This window comes from Octodon degus, unplaced genomic scaffold, assembly GCF_000260255.1.
Source record: "Octodon degus isolate 3935 unplaced genomic scaffold, OctDeg1.0 scaffold00101, whole genome shotgun sequence".
NCBI lineage: Eukaryota > Metazoa > Chordata > Mammalia > Rodentia > Octodontidae > Octodon > Octodon degus.
The window spans coordinates 6838695-6861144 of NW_004524677.1; the positions used below are offsets into that span (position 1 = coordinate 6838695).

Here is a 22450-nt window from a genome sequence, read left to right on the forward strand (position 1 = left end):
TTTTTTTTTTTTTTTTTTTGAGACAGGGTCTCACTGTGTAGTTTAGGCTGGGCTTCAGTTTACTATGTAGCTCAGGCTGGCCTCGAACTTGTGACAGTCCTCTTGCCTCAGCCTCCCAAGAACTGAGATTACAGGTGTGCACCACCACCTCCGGCCTGTTACTTTGTCTTAAAACAAAGATTTACCTGTCCATATTTCCTTGTTGTTCACTTTCTCTCCTAAACGCTTTCCCCATCTGACCCTCATTTTTGTTTGTTCACTTAGAGGCAGTGGGGTGATCAGCAGTACTGGGGCCAGAGTGCGTTGCCCTTGCCTTTCATTCCTTTCACATAAACCTTTTGGCATCACGGACTCCTTCGGAAACCTAATCATATAGAAAACCAGACAGAATAGACATTGATTGACATGTACAAATGTGAGTGCTGAGAGCAAAACATAAAGGTTCAAACAAGACATAACTGCTCACTAAGGCTGGAAGAAATGTGAGAAACTCAAACAGGAGGTTGGCAAAACCCTGGCTTTTAAATAAGAATGAACCTGGGGTGGGGGATGTTTTGTTCAGCCTTTCGTGACACTTGGTGACAAGGTAGCTGGCATCACAATCACTTCATATTTCAGCCTCATCTTCCACTTTCACTTCACAGTGTGAGTCACTTAGGCAAGTTCCTAATGGTTCTCTGTGTGGCATCTGTGGTGCCCTGGCTGGAGCCCGCAGAGTCAGCAGGGAGAGGGCTAGGGGTAAGCTGGGCGTTAGGGCTTCTGCCAGAGAACCTTCGTGGTGGAGAAGAGGGGGTTGGGGGTACTTCTGAAGTAGCTGCCCTGGGGCTGGGGCTGGGGCTGGGGCTGGGGCTGGGGCTGGGGCTGGGGCTGGGGCCTCGGCCGCCACTCTCGGCATTCTCGGTGGAACTGCTTTAATCCCAGGCTGGGCTACTGCAGTGATCAAAGGCGGCGGAAAAACCTGAGACTCCCTCTCTTTTGAAATGCCAGGCTTCTGCCTCGCGACCTCCAACTCATCCTTTAGTTTTGCAATATCACTAAATACCGAGGCAAGAGGCTGGAACTTAGGCTCCCAGCTCAGGAGGCAACCCCAGGCAGAGCTGCCTCTCACATTGTGGCCAGAGGAAAACTCGGGTGAAAAGGCGATGCGGCTTGTTTCCTGGTCTCCCGAAACAAAGCCAGGCTGTTTCTGGGTGTTAGCCAGGACTTCCTCCTTCGCCCCTTTCCTCTGCAGGGTCTGGGATGGCAGGTCCTTTTGAACATAGATGGCGTGCGAGCCACCCTCCCCATCTGCTCCCCCCACTGGGCGGCTGCCTTCTGCCCCTTCAGCGCTTTCTCCAGACAGGCAGGAGAGCTGGTCTGAGTCCCTGGGGATGCCGGAGTCGGGCACCCGGGAGCCGCGGTCGCTCAGAGCTGAGTCCAAGTCCTTTGTGTAAGGATGCTCGTTTATCCTCTGGATCTCCCTGTCCTCCGCAGTCTCCACTTCCTCAGAACAGGGGCCGCTGGAGTTGGAGTGCTGGCACTGGTTGAGCCGATCCTTCTCCAGGATGCTTATGAAGCTCAGCCACTCGGGTGTGGCGCTGGGCACTGCCACGTCCCTGCCGTCACCCTTTTCCTGCAGGGCTTTGTGCGTGTCAGCCTCCTCTGTCTGCTTCAAACTGAGATGCAAGGAGGAGGATGTTTTCTTCTTTTCATAATTGTGTGGTGTGGCTTTGGCTTTCAGCTTTAAAATCAGTGCAGTCAGGATGCAGACGAGTAACAGAAACACTGCGAAGGAGGCAGTGAGGCTGAGGGGCACGCTGGAGGCCAACCACTCTGCACCTTTCCCTCCCGAGGACAGAGACAGGTTCACAAACACAGTGCATGATGCGGATCTGGAGCCCGGCTTGGGGCTCCGAGCAATGACTTTCATTTCAAAGGCGTTGTCTTCGCCTACCTGATCTTTCAGTAAGGGTGAGGCTCCGATCCAGTATATATTCCCATTAGTTCTGTTTACTGAAAAGATAGGAGAAGCTGTTGCCAGGGAGTAAAAAATGACCCCATCAGTGCCAGTGTCTGCATCAGCAGCTTCCACTCTGCCAAGGAGCTGTCTTTCTTGAATCTTCTCTGAGAGGTTGAAAAAATATTGATTCTGAGTGAAAATGGGCTCGAATTCATCCGTGCCCTCGACGTCCACCCACACAGGTAAGGAGGCGGTGGAGCCGCCCCTGTCTTTGGCCTGCACTAGGAGGCAGTACTTGTCTGCTCTTTCGTAGTCAAGCGTTTGCTTCACGTGAATGTCCCCTGTCAAAGGGTCAATGCTAAAGAGGTCCTGATGGGGAGACCCCCCATCAGGGACAAAACAGGGGGATGAAATAGTGTAGGCCAGTTCTCCATAAGGACCGGAATCAAGATCCACAGCACTTACAGAGCAGATGCTGGAGAGGGCAGGCAGATTTTCAGGCGCTGTACAATTCAGGCTGGACAACAGAAACTGAGGCTTGTGGTCATTGTCATCTAAGACGCTGATGAACACAACTGCAAAAGAAAAATGTTTCTTATCTTTATCTGAAGCTTGGATGGTTAAAGTGAATTTTGTCATTTCTTCATAATCTAGGGGTTTAATCAAATAAAGGTCTCCAGTTTTTTCTTCTAAGTAAAAATGTTCCATCTCATTTCCAGAGATAACTCGGTAAAAGATTTCTGCGTGGGAGCCCGCATCACAGTCACTTGCTGAGACCACAGCGACAGCGCTGCCTGGAGGGGTGCTTTCTTTGACATGGACTCTGTACTCCAGGCTGCTGAATCTGGGTGGGTTGTCATTGACATCGAGCACTTGTAGGGCTATGACAGTCGTGGAGCTCAGAGGCGGGGAGCCGTGGTCGGACGCCAGAATGACAAGCTCATGGCTGGCGCTTGCTTCTCTGTCCAGGCTGTGAAGTAGCACAAGATGACCCAGCTGCCCGTGCGGGGAGGCTGCGTCAGTGGGGCTAGTTTCCACTTGGAAGTTGTTCTGAGGATTACCGGCGATGATGAAATACTCAACACGCGTGTTTTCAAGGGTCCTGTCACAGTCGAAGGTCGAAAGTGTGAGAAGTGTGCTTCCAACCAGAGTGTCTTCACTCAAGGTGAGATTGTAGTGCCCCGCAGTGAACTCAGGGGCGCAGTCATTCGCGTCTTGCACTTGTATCTCCACTAATGCAAGAGCCCTCAGCTCAGGAACTCCGCCATCACTGGCTTCAACAAGAATGCGGACAGTTGGTGTGTTACCCAGAGGGAGGGCGGGACTGGTAGTAAATATTGTGCCTGAAAAACAGGACGGAGCTTATCACTGCTGTGGAATCAAAGTGTTCACGATCTAGGCAGATGGCAAGTGCTCATCAGCCACTGAAATCCATTTAGTTCCTCATTAGATGTGTTAGTTACAACCAACGATAGCCCTAAGTAGAAATTTAAAATTTTTATGTACAAAACACGTAAGATTAGCAAATAACATTCATAACATTTACTCTGTGAAGTATGTGTATTGTCTGTGGTTAACTGTGCCACAAATTTTTTCTAAATTTTGCTTTTTGCATAGTAAGTTGTGCTATTTTGAAAAAGAAATTATATTGTTGGTTGAAAAGCGTGTATCCTATTCAGGGATCCATAAATGCATGTGTGGAAATATTCTGGCAGAAAGATATTTATTCTGGAAATAGTGGTTCACAGTCACTCTAGTAAAGTGAAAGGAGTAAAAGTAATATTGTAGTGTTACAACTTTTTCCTAAGTATAGAGGTGTCTTTCCCAAAGTTTGTGGTTAATTCATCAAGTGAATGTTTCTCTAACTGATAAAATATCATTAATATATCTCATTGTATTAAATATATCGGTAATTATTATAAATAGCATATAACATTTTACTAAGACAAATGTGTTTTAAATATGGTCACTGAGAAAGAATACTAAACAGTGCCGAAATTCAAATGCCATGTTTCAATTACAGCCATACTATGTAATAAATTAACATGGTGACTTTCAATGTTTTAAAACCATTCAGATCTACATCTTTTTAAAAATTTTTATTTTTTGCGGAACTGGTGATTGAACTCAGGTCCTGGCTCTTGCTAGGCAAGTGCTTATTCTACCGAACTCTCGCCCCAGCCCCCAGATCCACATCTTGTGGGTGACATGTATCAATCAAAAACGTTTCTGAGGGACAGGAAGATAGCTCAGAACCATAAGCATCTGCCTGGCAAGGTCAAAGTCCTGAGTTTGATCTCCAGCACCAAAAAAAAAAAAAAAAAAAAGTTTCTGAGAATTGAGTTTTTGGAGAGAAATCTTGTACACTGATTTCTTGTGGCCAGAGTAACAGTTGAATAGTTGTGAGTCTGACATTATCTGAGGAGAGGATGAGGATGAAGGAGAGGGGAGGGAATGGGGAAGAGAGAGGCCAAGTTCCTGACGTACTGAGTGTCACCTGCTAACTGTTGTCCCCCAGGCTCTGTAGCACCTTCACACATATCCCAGTGCTCTTACAGCACCCTCCGGGCCTCACTCTGATGTTTTCAGGCCAAATGATTTTCTCACATGCTTCTTGCTGTGATGAATGATCTTGAGTTTGAACTTCCCTGACCCGAGAGACACCTAGCAGAGTACATCTCGGGGTGAGATGTGGAGGTGCGATGCTGGGGACTCTGTCTGGTCACCCCGGCCCCTTGCTGTCTGGTACTGCTCTGCGGGGCTTGTTCCTGACCACCATGGAGCTGTGCTCCTCCGTGTCCCTCTCCATGCTGCTTCTGCTTGGGAGTCCACAGCGATGCACCGCAACCCCGGAAGCCAGGAGCCCTAAGTCGTGGGTGTCTGGCACTTTCTCCCAGCAACAGCAAGCCGACTGATGCACTGCTGGTGGCCGTTGTATGGCTCTGTCTTGTGGGAGCGCACCGATGGTGGGTACAGAAGGGCAACACAGCGAGATGCATCCCAGATCCTGTTCTTTGGTAGACTCTGAGCTGCAAGGACATTGTCTCTGTTTTTTGATACCAGAAATTGAACTCATGACCTTGTATTTGCCAAGCAGTGGGATATTGTCTTGTTGTTTATTCATTTTTATCAGTATTAGCTGTTTTTCTCTTCTTATTATTATTTTTAATTAATTAATTTTTCTTGTATTTAGTACAGGGTTTACAGGGTCTCACTACTCAAATCAGATTCATAGTGATCATCCTGTTTTCAGCCTTCGAAGCACTGGGATTATAGGCACGTGCCACCATGCCCAGTCTCAATCGACATGTAAAGGCGCCCTGGTGGTGGGGCTGGCATGGGATATTGGGGATTGAACCCCGGTCCTTACATCTGTCTATGCAGGGACTTTAATCCTCTGAGCTATTTAGTTGGCCCTTATTTTTAAAATTTTTGTTAACACACATTTGCAGTACATCACGATCATATTCATCATGGGGACTGGGAAGACGCACAGAACACCCGACTTCACTCCTCTGACTGTTCTCTCCTCTGCCCACGCCCTTCACCCGTTGGTTGCATTTCCATCTGCAAAACATTAGCTCTTAATGTCCATTCCATATTGTGCTTTCTCTGTACTGTGTTTAATTATTCTAGTGTGGAAGCACAGGCCTGAAAATATTTCACAAACACTAATGTTTTGTTCACTGATAAAAATGCAAAAATCCTTCAAGACATCAAATAAAGCAGAACACCATGTTTTATGTTTAGTAGAAATGGATACTTGCATCATTTTCTGTTTATTGTTTTTTCATGTGCAGGGTCCCACTACACAGTTTGGACTCGTAGTGATCCTCCTGTTCTCAGCTTCCCTAGTGCTGGGACTACAGGCGTGCATCACCACGCCCAGACTCCATCACTGGCTCAGCACACCCAGAGGCAGGGCTGGCAGGGCATGCTGTCCCAGGGATCGAACCCTGGCTCCCACACTTACCTAAGCAAGTGCTTAGTCTGCTGAGCTATCTCACCAGCCTTCATTTTCTGTTTTTAATATTCTTGTCTTTATTGAATATACAGTGTTATTATTGAATACTTTTATATTTGTACTTTTTATGAAAAGCTTTGCAACCCTGATAATGTGAAGTCTTTAGTCCAGAATTTTTATTTATTTATTTATTTATTTTTGTTTTATATATTTGTTATAGGATCTCACTATGCAGCACGGACTCATAGGACTCATAGTGATCCTCCTGTTTTCAGCTTCCCCGGAACTGGGATTACAGGCTTGCACCACCACACCCAGCACGGCATGTGGGACTGGAGATTGAACCCTGGTCCCTATGTCTGCCAAAGTAGATGCCTAGTCTGCTGAGCTATCTCACCAGCCCTTCAATCCAGAATTAATCCTGCTCACATTCTGACTCTTGTTGATGCCTTGGAAAATTTCCCAGCAAGGGAAAGCTGGGCTCAGCTGGACTCATGAGCTTCCCATGTGGGGGCCTGTAAATTTCCAAATATTTACTAGCAGTACCTTCTGCTTCCTAGCACTGAGATGTCAGAGCAGGGAAGTAATGCTGGCATTTATTACTGCTGTGTGTGACGTGAAGGCAAATGAGACAGTGATGCTCACAAGTCCAAGGGGCGGAGCTGGTGGGCCGCTTTCAACCTCTTTGGAAGGTATTATTTCATGTTTTCACCCTGTAACTCCAACCTATAAGCATGAAAGGCATTATAAGTAACTCACCATTCTTGGGATCAATGGAGAATCCCTGTGAGGAGGAAAAGATTCTGTAAGAAATGTTCTCACTGCCTTCTAGGTCTGTGGCTGATACGGTTAACACTGAGTACCCCAGGGGTACTGATTCAGGAACAGTGACCTGAGAGAAAAGGAGAAAAGAGGACGTCATGCTTATAGGCGAGAGAGACTGCCACAGAGAGGCCCAGAACGTGAGGCCACTTTGTGGATGTTTTCTCTGCAGATCATACCATACATACAACCTGACTTTGTCAGACACATTAATGAACATAGTTGCCCCCCTCACACTGGGCTTGGGGGTGCCGGCGGTGGTGACATGCTTGCCTGGCATGTGCAAGGCATGGAGCTGGGTCTCAAAAACTTACATTCATGGTTCTCTGATTCAGAAACAAAACAAAATGAAAATGTTTTCAGTTTTATTCTATTTGTTTTTACCATGAAAAACGTTCCTTTTAAATTATTTCTGCCTGACTGGAGACAGGCAGCTTGTCGCTCGCATGAGGCTGTCCACCGTACATTTTGTATTGCACGCAAGCCTTTGCAGGCGCATGTAGGATAGCTTTTCCTCCTGCGCTGACCTTTCAGTCTCGCACTTGCTCCCTGCCAGTCTGGAGTGCATCTCCAGCTCTGTAGTTGAATGTCATCATTCTCCTACCTTCATAAACCCATACTAGGCCCTAAGAATCAAAATTTCCACTTCGCAGATTTGCTCATAATTTCTTTCTGTAAAATGTTAGTGATCACTGTATTGTAAAAACACACCTTGGAAAGAAAGAATTTTTCCAAATTACCTTCAGATAAGCCCAACTCCCTTCTCTGCTCTGTAGCCTCGCAAATACTAGGCAGGTCCCAGCTGGAATAAATGACGGGACAGCAACTCCAGGAGCATCTTTAAAAGGCTCACCAACATGCTTGACAAACTGCACTGAAGGAGACTTCGCTTCCCTCCATCCTTAGGAGCCCTTAATGTTAAGTCTAACCCTGCACCATTCACTTAGGCGCTGAACACTGGGAACACTCTCCGGCCAAAGCAGAGGGTCAGGGGTGCAAGGCTTTTGCCACTTGCTGTTCTTTCTAGGTGGGGCTGTGGCTCCAGCAGCTGCTTAAGCTCTTTACCTGATAGAAATCTTCAGCAAACACGGGTGGGTTATCGTTGACATCCGACACCCGGACAATGAGAGATCCCTCTGTGTGGTGCACTGAGTCAGAAATCTGGACGAGCAGCTCGTATCTGGTAACCTCTTCAAAATCTAGCGCTTTTGCCAAGATCACCATTCCAGTGATCGGATCCATAGCAAACTTGGTTCCCGGATTACCCCCTTTCGCAAAACTGAAGATAAGAGCTGGATCCAAGTCCACGTCACGAACCAATACCCGAGACACCACCATACCAGGCAAAGAATCTGAAACAATGTCAGCCTCCATTAAAATCCAGCCTTTGAAAGACATTTCTTTAATAGTTCCCTCCAAGTATTTTCATTTTAAGCCCAACGTACTTTGCCCAGTCTTGGCATGTTTTCTCATACAAAGCTCATTATAAACTAAACAAAAACTCTGAAGAATTTATAAACCCAATAAAAGTGAGAATTCACCATGGAGCAGGGAATTAAGGAAATTTAGGGTAAATTAGATTTTTGTATTACTTTTTTTCATCACATGCTTACAACACAACTGCAGGTTCAAGAAACAGTCTGCAGCTCTTTCCTGTACCTCATAATTCCGTATCAGAGTCACGCACAGTACTCAGAGGGGAAGTGAGAAGAAAGAAGGACGTTACGTGAAACATTACGACAGAACCCAAAATTTTCCAAAGCAAGCTATATCTAAATAAAAAAATATTTGAATATGGGTGTTCAAATCAGCTACTTATTTCTTTGCATTTTTCTCTTTTTTTGGTAAATTATTTGTTTTAGGAGTGCTGCTTTCTCACAAATTTGCTTCTCAGAATAACCAGGACTTCGGAAAGACAGAGCATCCACAGTGCTAGCCATGGGAGAAAACCTCTAATGTTATTCAACCGAGAAGTCACAGTGCAGGTGGCGTGCCCGCTGCCTCACGCCGCAGTGTCTCCGGCCTCGGCTGTCCATGTAGGACTGTGTTGGTGAGCAGACGCGTGTGGTGCGGGTGCAGAGAATGTGCCGAAGCTCTGTGAGTGGGTCCACTCTGTACAAATGGCCCCACAGTTGTCAAGCTTGTGTATTTCTCATGTACATCAGCCACACATTAGTCCGCTCAGTATGTTCTGATTTATGAACTTTGTCCCGATGTTGTGTTTCTACTACACACACATTACGGCAACCTAACACCAACGCCTGTGTTCAACAATAGTACTTTCTAAACAAAAAAGGGAAAATATACCAAGAGAGTTAGAGTGAAACCCTAGGCAAATCGATTTTGCAATGTATCCTTTTGTTATAATTTGTTCGGAAAGTGAACCTAATAAAATGTTAGGAAGATTTGAAGAATGACTTTGGTATCCGAAGTGAAAGCAGAGATACGTGGGGGCTGGCGGCTCTGTTCAGCTTCTCTGGAATCTGGGCTGGGGCCTCAGCCCGAAGCAATGGTCAGGAACAATTCTGGGCTCTCAGGTGAGAGAAGCGTCATGTAATGCACAGATCCAGATAAGGAAGATAAATCTGTCCCGACGTGAAGCCTTTGTAGTACAACCCTATGAGGAATGCAGGGCAGACGCTGGAGCTCAGGCTACTCCAGGGAGCCAGGGTAACTCTGTGACATTAACGCGGGTTTGCTTCGTGTGCTGGCTCCAGGGTACACAGCACCCGGCAAAGCTGGGAGCCTGCAAAGGCCGCCTCTTCTCCCGGGAGGTCTGCGGGGTTAGGGTGGTCGACAGGGCACATTCCTCGCAGCAGCGCAGATTCAGTGCTTCAGAACTGCAGAGGGGTGCTCGTCAGGAGAGGGGCGGGCTTCTCCTGGTCTGGATGCAAAGCCCCACTTCCACATCTGACTGCCTTAACCCTTGCTGTTTAACTACGAGCTCCCACAGGGGAAAGTAAGTAGCTTATAGAGCTCTTGAGCACAAGTGCTCAGATTTAATTCAATAACTGACTGAAAAGAGCGACAGAGGATAAATACCATGTGTGTTCACCAAAACTATGATTCCCAAAGGTCACACTTACTTTCTGCAATTTCTACTGCTTCAGCAGGAAGAAAAACTGGAGCGTTGTCATTTACGTCGGTCACCTGTATCTGGATAGTAGCTGTAGCAGAAAGCCTAGGTACTCCTTGATCTGCCGCTTGCACAATCAGGCTAGTTTGGGAAAGAATTAAAGAATGTTACGCACCATCCAGGAATTAGAAAAGCAATGTATCAAATATTTATTTGAAGCTTTTAAAATGAGCTGACTACTTCTCTTTCTCCCCTAGCTTTCTCTAAATGGCATCGTTTAAAGTTTATTTCACAAAAATGGTAGCTTGAAATTTATTTATTTTTGACGTGTTTGAAGACCCAAATTCAGAAAATTGCCAGAGGTCAAGAAACATTACTGTCAGAACAAATTGTCCACTTACGGGAGACAGACGGTAAGAATCTGACCTCAACATTATTTTATTAAGAAAAACCTAAAACCAAGCAAATGCTGGCCCCTACAGTTTGGAGGTGCCCTGTCATGCCTCCCAAGGATGCCGCCATGTGTTTCCATCTAGCTGTGCCAACAACTTTCTTTCTCTTTCTTTCTTTCTTTCTTTCTTTCTTTCTTTCTTTCTTTCTTTCTTTCTTTCTTTCTTTCTCTTTCTTTCTTTCTTTTCTTTCTTTCATTTACTTCCTTCTATTCTTTAAACCTAACCCTAAAAAATTATTGAAAAAGAAATTTTTGTAGTCTGGACCCTCAGTGGCTCCCAGAATCTCATGCTTTGAAGGAGGTTTGGTCCTCAGCCTGTGATGCTTTCGGCAGCCACTGGAGCACCAGGAGCTAGGACCTGGTGGCTGGAAGTCCAGCCACTGAGCTCAAGGCCTGGACGTGGGTGCTGGGACCCCAGCCCTGTTCCTGTCTCTCCTCCACTTCTCTGCCGCCACGAGTGAATGGGTCTGCCCCTCTGTGCAGTCCCTACCACCTTCTGCCTCACTACAGGCCCCAAAACAATGGAGCCCACTGGTTGTAAGTGGAAACCTCTGAATCCATGAGCCAAAATAAACCTTCTTTTTCTGTAACTCGATTTTCTCAGGTATGTCTTCAGAGCAACAGAGAGCTGGCCAATACAGAAGTGAAAGACAATGTTTATGACCACAAATTAAGACACAGTGGCACTGGTACAATGCAGGAAGCCAGTGGAATGCCTCTGCTTCTGGAGCGCTTTAGTGCTGGCAGGGGCAAGGCAGCATGGTGACTTGCACCCTCACCCCTCATGACTCTATTCCACTATCTGACTTTTTAGGAAAAAAACTGTGTATTACTTTGATGACAAAAAATTGTAAATCAGAACACATATTTAACAGATCAAAATCTTTAATCTTCATCTCAGAGCAACCTCCTTTGTTGCCTACACAGGCACAAATCAAGCTCCTCCTGGAGGCGTACCCTAATGAATCCCATCCAGTACTGCTGGAGGACACGCCTTCCCTTTAACACAGCACTGATAAAAAAAGAAGGGTCTTCCATCACGATGTTCTCTGGCACTTGTCTTAGTTATTCTTGTCACTAAAATCTGAGTTCTCTCCATCGGCTCAGTGGGTCTCATGTAAAAATCTATTCCAAAATTGTGGGCATAAAAATTATAAACCCTGAAATGCCCACTTAGCTTTGTCTCAAATGAAAAAAAAAATCAGATTACAGTGGTTTTCCCTGAGAAGCCTTCAGAAGAAGTTATCCTGGCATCAGTACTTAGAGCATGTCAGCTGCTGGGCTAAGATTTGGCCTTGCTCATGATGTTAACCCTTTGGCCTTGTTTATTGACAGAAGAACACAAGGTTAGAAACTACTTGCATTCTACGGACCACAGCAGATGAGGAATGAAATGCTGTGAGTGACCACAGCATTTGGCCACTGCTGAGACACTAGCCAAATGAGGCAAAAATTTATTTAGGTCTAAATAAAATTCTTTGAAGTTTACAGTAACTCTCTAAGGCAATACAGGTAATAACAATGAGGTATCTGTTGTTGGATGCCCTGAAACTTACGTATGTGCAATACAAACTTCTTACAGGACAATGTATTTGCCTACTTACTATACAGAATATACTTAAATGGAAATCAATTTGTTAATTTAAGTGTTAACAGGTTCATATTAAGTAACCTACAAATATAATTGGGGGAGTTATCTTGGTAGTAAACAATGTCTATGAGGTGCGGTGGTGCAAATCTGTCCTGCTACTGGGGAGGCTGAGGCAGGAGGCAGACTTAGTGAGATGTCTCTAAATTAAAAAAAAAATAGGGAAAGGGTTAAGGACGTGGCTCAGTGCAAAGGCTGTAGGTTCAATCCCCATACTATAAAAAAATAAACAAACACAACAACAAAGAGAACCAGTAAGGGACAAGCTTAGTTCTTGCAAGCTCCTTAAAATGAGGAATATTTCTAAAGACTGCAACACAAACACTCTGAGGCCTTGTTCTGTCACATAGCTCAGGTTTTCCTTTGGTCTTCACAACACCATCTTTTTGGGGTTCTTTCTCTGTTCCCTGAATCTGTTCTTGACTTCCTGTTTCTTTATCTGTTTCTGATGAAACAGTTCACCACCGTCACCCCTGCCCAATTCCCAGCCAGGAAGCTGTCCTTTGGGTTCCATTGGACGCCTTTTCCCTAGCTGGACTGAAGAGTCAGCCCTGACACTTCACTTAAGCTTCTTTCTCAAGTCCAGATCATTACTTCCATGGCCCAAGGGGAAAGCTTCATTTTTCCTCTTGCACTGGCTCCCTTAAATCAAGTTGCTTAGAATTAAATTCTAAGAATGCTGGAATAGTTGACACATTGTGACAACTTGAGAAATTTAGAAGTTTAACTATGTTACTCCACAGGGAAGCAGAGGCCTTGCCTTGTAAACATCCTCATCCTAAGCAAGAGGAGGGCACTGCGATGGAGATCACGTGAACATTATACCTGCTCTGGAGGGAGTTAGCCTGCTTATAAGGGAGGAAAAGGGGCTTGTCCTCTCCTTTTTGCTCTTGATGTTTTTGCTTTCTGCTACCATCAACTGCTGCCTTCTGCCATTTGCCACTCTGCCTTGTAGCCAGCCTATTATGGACCAAAATCTCCATAAAGTATGAGCTGAATAAACCTTTCCTTCCTTAATTTGGACTGTTGGGTATTTTGTCCCAGCAAAGAGACAAAAGTCACCAAGACAAAGGCCGGCCAGGTAGCTCAGAGGACTAACGTGCTTGCTTAGGCAGGCGCAGTGGCCAGGGTTTGATCCCTTTTGTGCCATGCTGGCCCCAGCCCCGGAGCATGCTGAGATGGTGACTGAAAGTGTGCGTGGTGGCACACGCCGGTAATCCTACCACTTAGGAGGCTGAAAACAGGAGGAACACTACAAGTCTGATCTGTGTAGTGGGACCCTGTAGACCTGTACTAAATACAAAAAAAGAGTCTCTACTAAAAGTAACCAAGACAAAATTTAGAATCAGAGAACTCAGGTTATTGCTGTGACTACACCCGACCACATGGTTCTAGAGCTTTTGGAAATGGCTTATGGGAAGAGTTTGGAAAGGTTCAGAGATGCCCCCTGAAAGAGTAGCACTAGAATGTCATAGGCTGTTCTGTGTGGGACATTCTTGTCAGAGCTCTACGGACCAGAAGACCTGCCTGTAAAGCCCAGGCTAAGGAGGTTTCTTCTGGGAAGAATAACTGCACTAGTTGTTGGCCCCCAGACTATGTGTGTTTTGGCTTGGCACAAAGTTTGTCTGCATTTTGCTCATGCTGAGGCTTTGCTTGAGACTAAGATTAAGAGTGGTGGACTAATTAATCTGGCAGAAGAAATTTCAAGGCAGTCAAGTGTTGAGGTGGTAGCATGGCTGTTGTCGGGACTTTTAGCCAGATCTATGTTGAGAATCAAGACCAAGGAGCCCACTAGGATGCTTTAAAATGTGAATTTGGCTAGATAAGAAGCTCTAGTAAATCTGTGGATTGCAAAGATGTTGCTGAGGAGCACTTGATTGCTGAGGGGGAACAGGAGAAATGCAAAGGTGGCCCGAGGACATCACTGGAAGCAGCAGGTCTCCACCCCTTGCAGCCTCAAAACTGCAGAGGTCAAAGACTTTGCTTTGAGAAGAAAGCCACAGAGTACCATGTTCTGGAATGGTGGCAGCAGCCGCACCAGGTTCCAGAATGGCAGTGACACAGAGAATTTGCTCCTCAGGATTAGATTCAGAGTGCTCAGCAATTCAGGGACTCAGCCTCTACTGCCACATGGTGGGGGGAGTCTGGCTACTGCTCCAGCTGGCAGCGGACCTTGGTAGGATCCTTGAGGCACTAGTTCTGGGTGCATTCAGGGGTTCTGAGGTTAAGAAGACTTCCACCTAGATTTCAGAGGGCCTGGGAGGCCAGGCAGTGTGCCCCTGGGCGGGCCATATGTCAGGCTGTGAGTATGAAACCAAAGGTGCAGTGGAGACCCCAGAAGTTTGGAGAATCCAGGAACATGGATCATCTAATGAAAGCTGCAAAGAGAGAGCAAAAACAGCCTAAGAGAGAAGTCCTGGGAGCTACAACCACCAGAAGTGGCATAACTGTGGAGTTCCCAAGTCACAGATTACGTTGGCAGGTGCATGCAGAACTGCAGGATGTATGGACCGGCTCTGGTCCCCTTCCTTTGGGTTCCCTTGTTTGTAGCTTTGGAATGAAAATGCTTATTTTGTGCACTGAGATGTTGGAAGCATCTAACTCTTCTCATTTCAGCAACTAAGAGTTTGAAACTTGGGACTTGGACTTTTTTGCAATGCAGTAACAGGAATTTGGCAAGGATTAGAGATGGACTAAATACCTTTGGCATAACGGGATGTGCGAGTCTTTTAGGGGTGAGGGGTATTGAATGTTATGGTTCTAATGTAGCAATACAATGTTGATAGACTTAATACTGGATCTTGAGGATTGTTAAGCCTGTGTTACAGTGTTCAAGTTGTGAAATGTTAAGAACAAACACGCCTTTTTATATGGAATCTGGTTTAAGGAAATGTGTCTGGCTGATAAGTTGACAAAGGATGGATTGTAATGGTTGTATATTTTGACAACTTGAGCAGTTTAAAGGCTTAACCAAACTGCTCAGCAGGGGGCAGGGTCCCTACTTTGTAAACATAGTCATTCTGCACAAGAGCAGGAAACCCAGACGGAGATGGAGTGATTGCTACACCTGCTGTGCTTGCTCCGTAAGAGGGAAAGGGCTTGTTGTCCTCTGCTTTGGCTCTTGCTGCTTTTGCTGTTTTCCGCCATCATAAACTGCTGCCCTCTGCCATGGGCCACTCTGCCTCGGAGCCAGTTGATTATCGATTGAAACTGCCACAAACTGTGAGCTAAATAAACCTTTCGTTCCTTAATTTTGGGTGCCAGATATTTTGTCCCAGCAATGAGAGAAAAGTAACCAAAACACCTCCTTGTTTCTATTCCACGTAGAAATTTTCAAACCACTTTTTAGCTCCTTCTTCGTTAAATACACTTGAATTGCCACGAGGTTGCTCTAGCTTCCATAATTAAACCAGCTTGGAAGCATGACCTTGCTATCTGGAATATGCCTCAAAGGGCCACGTGTCCCCAGCCCCTGGCACTACTAGGAGTGTACCACTGGTAGAAGAAAGTTATGGGCAGGCCAGATAGCTCAGTGGACTAAAGCACCTGCTTAGGCAGAGCACAGTGGCTGGGGTTCGATCCCAGGAGTGCTGCCCTGGCCACGCCCACGGGGCACACTAAGATGGCGAATGAGACTGGGTATGGTTGCACACACCTGTAGTTGCAGTGCTTGGGAGGTGAAAACAGGAGAATCCCTATGAGTCTGATCTAAGTAGTGAGACCCTGTAGATCCTGTAGACCCTGTAGACTGTACTAAATAGAGAAAAAGGAGAAAGATGGTGAGTCTGCCCAGGATACTGAGGAACACCCCCCTTTCACTTTCCAGCACTTTTCCTTACTACATGCCCCAAAGCAACAGACCAACTGGTTATGAGAGTTACAGTAGTGCTTTCTCCAAATTGATGTAGTTCAGGTATCAGGGCGATGCAAAGCTAGCAGACATCTCATCCTCCCAATCATTTGGGTAACAGGCCTCTTTCAGATGCTTTCTGGCTGGCCTTGTCTGCCTTACTCCAGCTTTTTGCTCTGTGATGCACCAGTACCAAATATCATTTCAACGCACATACCTGAAATTCACTCAGCAGCTCATAGTTTTGCCTAGCTGAAGAACAAAGCACAGATTCCACTCCACGGCACATGGAGTCCTTCAGATTGCTAACCCTGGCCAGCCTCTGGTCACCTACGCTCATGCGCATGTCAGGTGTGCTCTGTGGCTTGCTACTTCCAAACTCACCCCAGACTTGAGCACAACCATGCCTTCTTTATGCCTCTTGCTTAGAATGACTTTCATTCCCTTTCCATAGTGGATGAATATACTGGGCCTCTAATTCCAATCCTGCTGCTCATTAATCTGTGTATTTTGGAAAAGATAATTAATATCTTCTTCAATGTTTTTCCCTATAAGTGAGAGCCTTAGAGAGGCAGGAAGTTAAAATCCTCCCCCAGCATCACGGAAATGGAAGGGCATCATGCTATGTTAAGTAAGTCAGGTAGGAAGTCGGAGTCCCATGGGATGCCATAAAACTATCTCTGTGCATATCAGTCTAGACTTCTGTAGCACTGACTTTTTAAAAACTTAGAAATATGACACCATATGCTCTCCTTCATTGAGTAGTTCTGTGTAAGGCTACCTACCACCTTAGACTCCAGGTAAAAATTTTACGTGTTGAAAGCATGCTTTGACAAGACCATTTCTCCTGGAACATAATACTGCAAAAATGACCCTGGGAACAAGGTCGTGCATCCAGACACAAAATAAGAGCACAGAATTAAGAGGAGAAATGCCATGCAATCTTACTGCCTTTAAAAACAGTAACAGCAGATGTTTGCAGGGCGCTGCAGCTGGAGAGGCGCATCAGAAACGGGTCTCCTGAGTGCCTCCTACTAGGTCCCTAACAGCATCACACAGTTATAAAATCTTTGAAGTGGTCTAATCGCTGTTTTCAAATGCCGAATAATCTCTAAGACAATTTCAATGTGTCAACAAGGACACACTGACCGCGTGCTGGATCAAAGGGGAATCACTTTTACAGCTCAGCTTGCACAGCACGAACTCAAGCCCTAAGCAACAAAGTTAGCAGAGTGGAGCTCAGGCAGACGGCGGCCTGCACACACCTGTAGGAGGCAGTGCCCTCGCGGTCCAGGAGCTCCGCGGTGGTTATCACGCCGCTCCGCGAGTCGATCCGGAAGGCCTCTCCGTGGTTGCCAGAGACAATGGAATACTCCACAAGGCCGCTCAACCCGCTGTCCAGGTCGGTGGCGGTCACCTAGGAGAAGCCAACTCCTCTGTTAGAAAAGATTTAATGTGCACCATGGGCTAAGCCTATTCTTCAGAAATGCATCGTGAAAAAAGTTGCAAGTCATTTGGTGCAGCTTAGACCAGTAATGAAAGGGATACCAATATAGCTCAACATAACAGCATGGCTTTACTTCTTATACTTCATTTTCTAAAATTATGGGGGAAAAAAGGAAGGGATACCAGCCAGCAGCCGGAACGCACATTTAACTTTATAATGAAGTGAGTGACAGGAGGGGATGCTTTCTGCATACTCACTCAAGGGGTTTCCAAATGGCTTCACATGTTGCTGTGCAATAATTTTATGCAGTAGGAAACCTTACTGGGAAAATATCTAATTTTCTCAAATATAAAATTTCTAGTATTGCTGTGGATTCAGGATTACATCAGAAAAGGTGACAAATGCAGGAAACCTTCAGTGCACACCTTTTTCTTTTATCCTTTTTTCCTGTTTAAAGTGTCACCTTTAACATCCACATGGATGACACTGATAAAAGATCTACAAACTGTGGTACAAGGTTTCAGGGTAAATCCTGAGGGGATTTGACTGATCTTTTCAGATACAAAAGTTACATTTCTTGTTATTTAAGTTTTGATTTATCTTGGTCTTAAGCATCCAGCAGAAAAGTGTAGAAGCAAGGTATGAAAAGTGAAGCCATATTAATATGCTGAGCTGTAAAGGGCTCAAGTCAACAACTTCTGACATTGCCAGTCCTGTGGACGACCCACTACTATTATGGACTACTGGGCTATAGTGGAATATTTTGCTGAATTCACCCACCTACAATATTTAAATGACAATAGAATACCCATCTCTGACAAAACTAAACAAAAAAGGGGATACAAATGAAGGACCATTTTGTATCTGTATATTCAAAATAGTTAGGATAGATATACAGCTACTTTTTCTTAATTCAATAAATAGAAAGATTTGTGCTAATAGTGTTTGTGGATAGGATATCATGTCTGCATCTCGTACTATGAATAACCACTACAAAGACAACAATATGCAGTGTATTAACTATTGAAACTGTCCTACTAATCGGTTTTGAAACTGTCTCATTGCTATTTTTTCTCAATAAAATTATTTTAAAAAGTAAAATAAAGTGTCACCTTTAAGATAGGCCACACGTAGGTTTTTATATTGCATTAGTTTCAATATAAAGGGATCTTTAAGAAAATGAAACAAAGGTGCTACAATTGGTGCTAACAAATTTAGATCATGACTATTTACTTGTCATCAAAATATTGTTGGGGACAGAACAAAAGTTTCGGAGCACCGTCCACACAGATAAATTCCAATCACTGAGCCAATCATGCAAGTGGATTAAGGGCTCATTAAGGATATGTTTCAGATCTGTTAAAACTTTAGTTTCTTATATTCTCGTTGACCCTCAGGCTTCGCTCACGCCCTTTTCATCTCTCCTGGCTGCTATGCTGATGACCTGGTAGGCTGTGCTTCTCATCTTTACCCACTGACTCATCCTCACCCTGAGGCCAGAGCTCTCTGGGAGCCGTGCAGAGCGCCGGGGATCCCATCAGGAGGGCGCGCATGCCAGCCTTTGCGGCAGAAGGCAGCCATGCACGGTGCCTGTGGGGATCACCAGGAAGAGACGCTGGTCCCCAGGTGAGGCAGAGAATACCCACTGTGCCCCTCGGAGCTGTTTGCTTCCCAGGGTGGCACGTCTGAGCATTCCTGGTTGCCTGAGAACACATGTCCTTGGTGGCTGACTTCACCTGTGCAGAGGTGTGCCACGGGGATGGTGCCCGAGCACTAAGCAGCGGTGGGGATCCGAGACCCAGCGGCCTGGGCCCTCATGGTTGGGTGGTGAGCTCTACTTTGTCTGGGTCTTGATATCGCTTCCTGCAAGATTCAAACTCCTAAATAAACTGAAGAGCACAGTGAAAGATGGATGAGAAGAAAAAGGGACCATTTGTGAAAATGGGACCAAGAGGTAGGTGGAGGGGGCAGGGGAGAGAAGAGAAAGGGGAGGAGACAGCTAAGTGGAGCCGCGCACTGGTGCCTGCGCTCCAGCAGGAGCACCATCAGTACCTACTACGAGTAGCCTGCTAAGAATGCCAGAGGGAGATCGCCTGTGGGTCTGAGGCTGGGCCATTCCCGCCACCGCTGCAAGAGCAGGTGGGGGCTGCATCAGTACTGTGACCATTCTGCTCAGTCTGCCTCCTGCAGAGGAGGGCCAGGTCCTCAGAAGAAGTAGGCCCCACTGAAACCAAAGGGTTGGCAGGTGGACACTGCAGGGGCAAAAGTAGGAAGGAGTCTCTTCAGGAGGAGTAACCCTCAGAGCCTTCTGCTTCTATTCATCTGAACAGGGCAAAAATCGCAATGCTAGCTTCTCAGACACTAAATGATCTAAAAATGAAAAGAACAAAGTTCACAGCACATGCCTCTGACTGTGCCTTCCAGAGGGGCGCCACAACCAGAGGCTCCATCCAGCTGGTCAGGCTGGGTCCCCTCGGCACATCTGGCGTGGAGCAAGTCTCCACAAACATTTACACTGTCCCGGGCACCCTGATCCTACCCATGCCAGGACACAGAGCAGAGAAGTGCATTACTTCTGGCCATGGAGCAGGGAGCCTCTGGTACCAATGGAACAGGGGCGTCTGCCACCCTCATGAGGGTGAGGATAGTCACTTTCACAGCGATAAAGATTGGGAAAATGAATGATTTTTTTTTTTTAACCTTCTTAAACATCCAAGTCTTGGCTGAAACAAGAGGAAAGAAATAACAGTCTGGCAGCTGCAGCAATTATGTAAAATAATCTGCTATAAGAGAAAATAAATCTGTAGTAGTAGCCAAGAAGATATGTGGGGTTGGATGTAGGTGTGGGACAGAGATGAATCCCCACGATTTCTGAGTCTACTGGTTTCCATCCACAGAGAAGACGTATGCACCAGGAACTGGCCTTCAAGGAGAAAGAAGGTGTCTTGGTATATATAGTTCAGGCGAAGGGACCCAGGCACTAAAGAACTATGGGCAGCTTGTCCAGAAAGTGGACTGTCATCTCAGGAAATTTCCTGACCCGCCCTATGCCAGAGAGAAGGCCCGTGCTTTAAATATATGCACGAGCTGCTGGTCACATCAGGCTGAAGGGAATAAATGTCCTGCTCCGTGCAGGCTTGGCCAGGAAGGTGGTTTTATGCTGACTCCCTCTGCATGTTGGCAAGGAGGTGCGGGTCTTCTGACGTCTAACTTCATGATGACAAAGACAGTTCAGTGATGAAGGAAAAAGAAATGTGGATGCCAGTTTTGAGGCAGGTAAACTATCAACCATGGGAAGGGGTCAGAGCTGGAACAACACTGCCTGCTGAACAGATTTGCAGATCTGCGTGCATAACTGTTCACCCTCTAAGACCTGGTATGGTCACTATCTTTCCTGTGGAGCAATGGCTAAGGTTGGGTCTGTCACCACTTTTCTATCTTGACACTAACTGCAAGCTCATTATACATAATTATATCTTGCTCCGTAACATTCAATGCAAACTAAAGCAGGCATTTCCGGCTTCCCACCAAACTGTATGCATTTGCAAGTCCAGTTATTTTTGTGTCTCTGCCATGTCCCCGTGGTAACTTTCAGAGTCCCTAGAGATGGATAGCAGTGGCCAGGAAGAACACCGAAGAAAGAGGAAGCGTGCATGCAGAAATTTCAGCTGTCATTCAGTCGAGAGTTTTATTGAATCCATCAAATACTGCACACACCCAGAAGACAGTTAAAATTCATGTGTGGGTTACAGGCCTTCCATATTTGGTACACATTGCTGTATAATGACCCCGAGCCCACGTACCAAGGACACACATTTCGGTTACCTGTGTGACGCTGGCACTGGAGCGCTGGCCTTCCGACACTGGTGCTTGGTAAACACTTCGCTCAAAGCACGGAGCGTTGTCATTCACATCCTGTATCAAGACTGCCACTTTGCTGTAGGCTCTATGCTCACCGCTTTCAGCCAAAAGGATGAGGTGTACTTCATTCCTGACTTCAAAATCAAGGAATTTGGGTTCTTTCACAGTCAGTTGTCCTAATTTTATGGCCAAGGAGAAAAAAGAAAAAACTGAAAATGATGGTGTAGTTATTTTAAAAATGTCTCATATTGCCATTGACTCGTGTGCTCACGTGCTCAGCTGTGTGTCAAAAGCCCCTCTCCCCGCTGCCCCATGTCCTTGTGAACAGAGCTAGGAGCCTCACATATATTTGCAGAGTTCAAACAGGTACAGGGGAAGAATGCATGGCATGGCTGAAATTGGTGAAGTCTCTTTTAAACCGGGCCTTTCCTCCACAGCTGGCCCACTGTGTGGCAGCCAGGTGGCCTTTCTGCACTGCTCCGTGTCCTCTGTGGTTGTGGTTCTTTGCTATTTTATCTTTTTTCTCATTAAAATGAATGAAAGATTTAAAAAAGGAGATGCAGGGGACCACGGATTGATCCCCAGCACCACATGCCTTACCAGCCCCACCCTCACGGCAGGGCTGAGCTGGCAAAATAAATACATAAATAAAAATTTAAAAAATTAAAAAAAGAAATTATGTGAAAGGAATTTCTAAACCTGGAGTAAAATTTTGAATACAGCATCACCCGCCAAAGTCCATTTTCTGGTTCTGTGTTTTAATATGAGGGTGTAAGGGTGGGACTTAGGCCCTCTCTGGGCCACACTCCAGAGTGGTCCGCTCCCTGCCTCTGCTTCCCTCTCACAGACCACCTGCAGTTCTGGGCAAAAGCATCCCGTTCCGATTGCTGCTCTGCTCACAAGAGACCCAAGGTGGGGGCTGTTTCCTGTCTCAGCCTCCTCCAGACCCCCAAGAGCTACTCTGGAGTGTGACCCAGAGAGGGACTAAGTCCCACCCTTACACCCTCATATTAAAACAGAACCAGAAAATGGACTTTGGTGGGTGATGCTGTATTCAAGATTTTACTCCAGGTTTAGAAATTCTTTTCACATAATTTCTTTTTTTAATTTTTATTTATGTATTTATTTTGCCAGCTCAGCCCTGCCCTGAGGCTGAGGCTGGCAAAGCATGTGGTGCTGAGCATCGAACTGTGGCCCCCTGCATCTGCTTTAAAAATTTTTTTTAATTCATTTTAATGAGAAAAAAGATAAAATAGCAATGAAACAGCTTCAAAATAGGTTAGTAGTTAGCAGTTACAATAATTAATACATTGTATATTGTTGTCTTTGTAGTAGTTATTCATAGGACAAGATGCAGACATGATATCTTGTCTAAACGATATTAGTACAAAC

General features: G+C 45.8%; 1 protein-coding gene across 1 annotated transcript in view; it reads right to left on the reverse strand.

Moving 5' to 3' along the window:
• Positions 1–128: 128 nt before the first annotated feature.
• Positions 129–22450, reverse strand: part of Dchs2 (dachsous cadherin-related 2) — a 262455-nt gene continuing 240133 nt past the window's right edge. The window contains exons 15-20 of the mRNA XM_023723670.1: positions 21023–21234; positions 17016–17167; positions 9812–9942; positions 7791–8077; positions 6663–6795; positions 129–3282 (exon numbers count right to left, since the gene is read on the reverse strand). Of these exons, the coding sequence (XP_023579438.1) occupies positions 608–3282; positions 6663–6795; positions 7791–8077; positions 9812–9942; positions 17016–17167; positions 21023–21234 (3590 nt within the window). The 3' untranslated portion in view covers positions 129–607. The remainder of the gene's footprint in view (positions 3283–6662; positions 6796–7790; positions 8078–9811; positions 9943–17015; positions 17168–21022; positions 21235–22450) is intronic.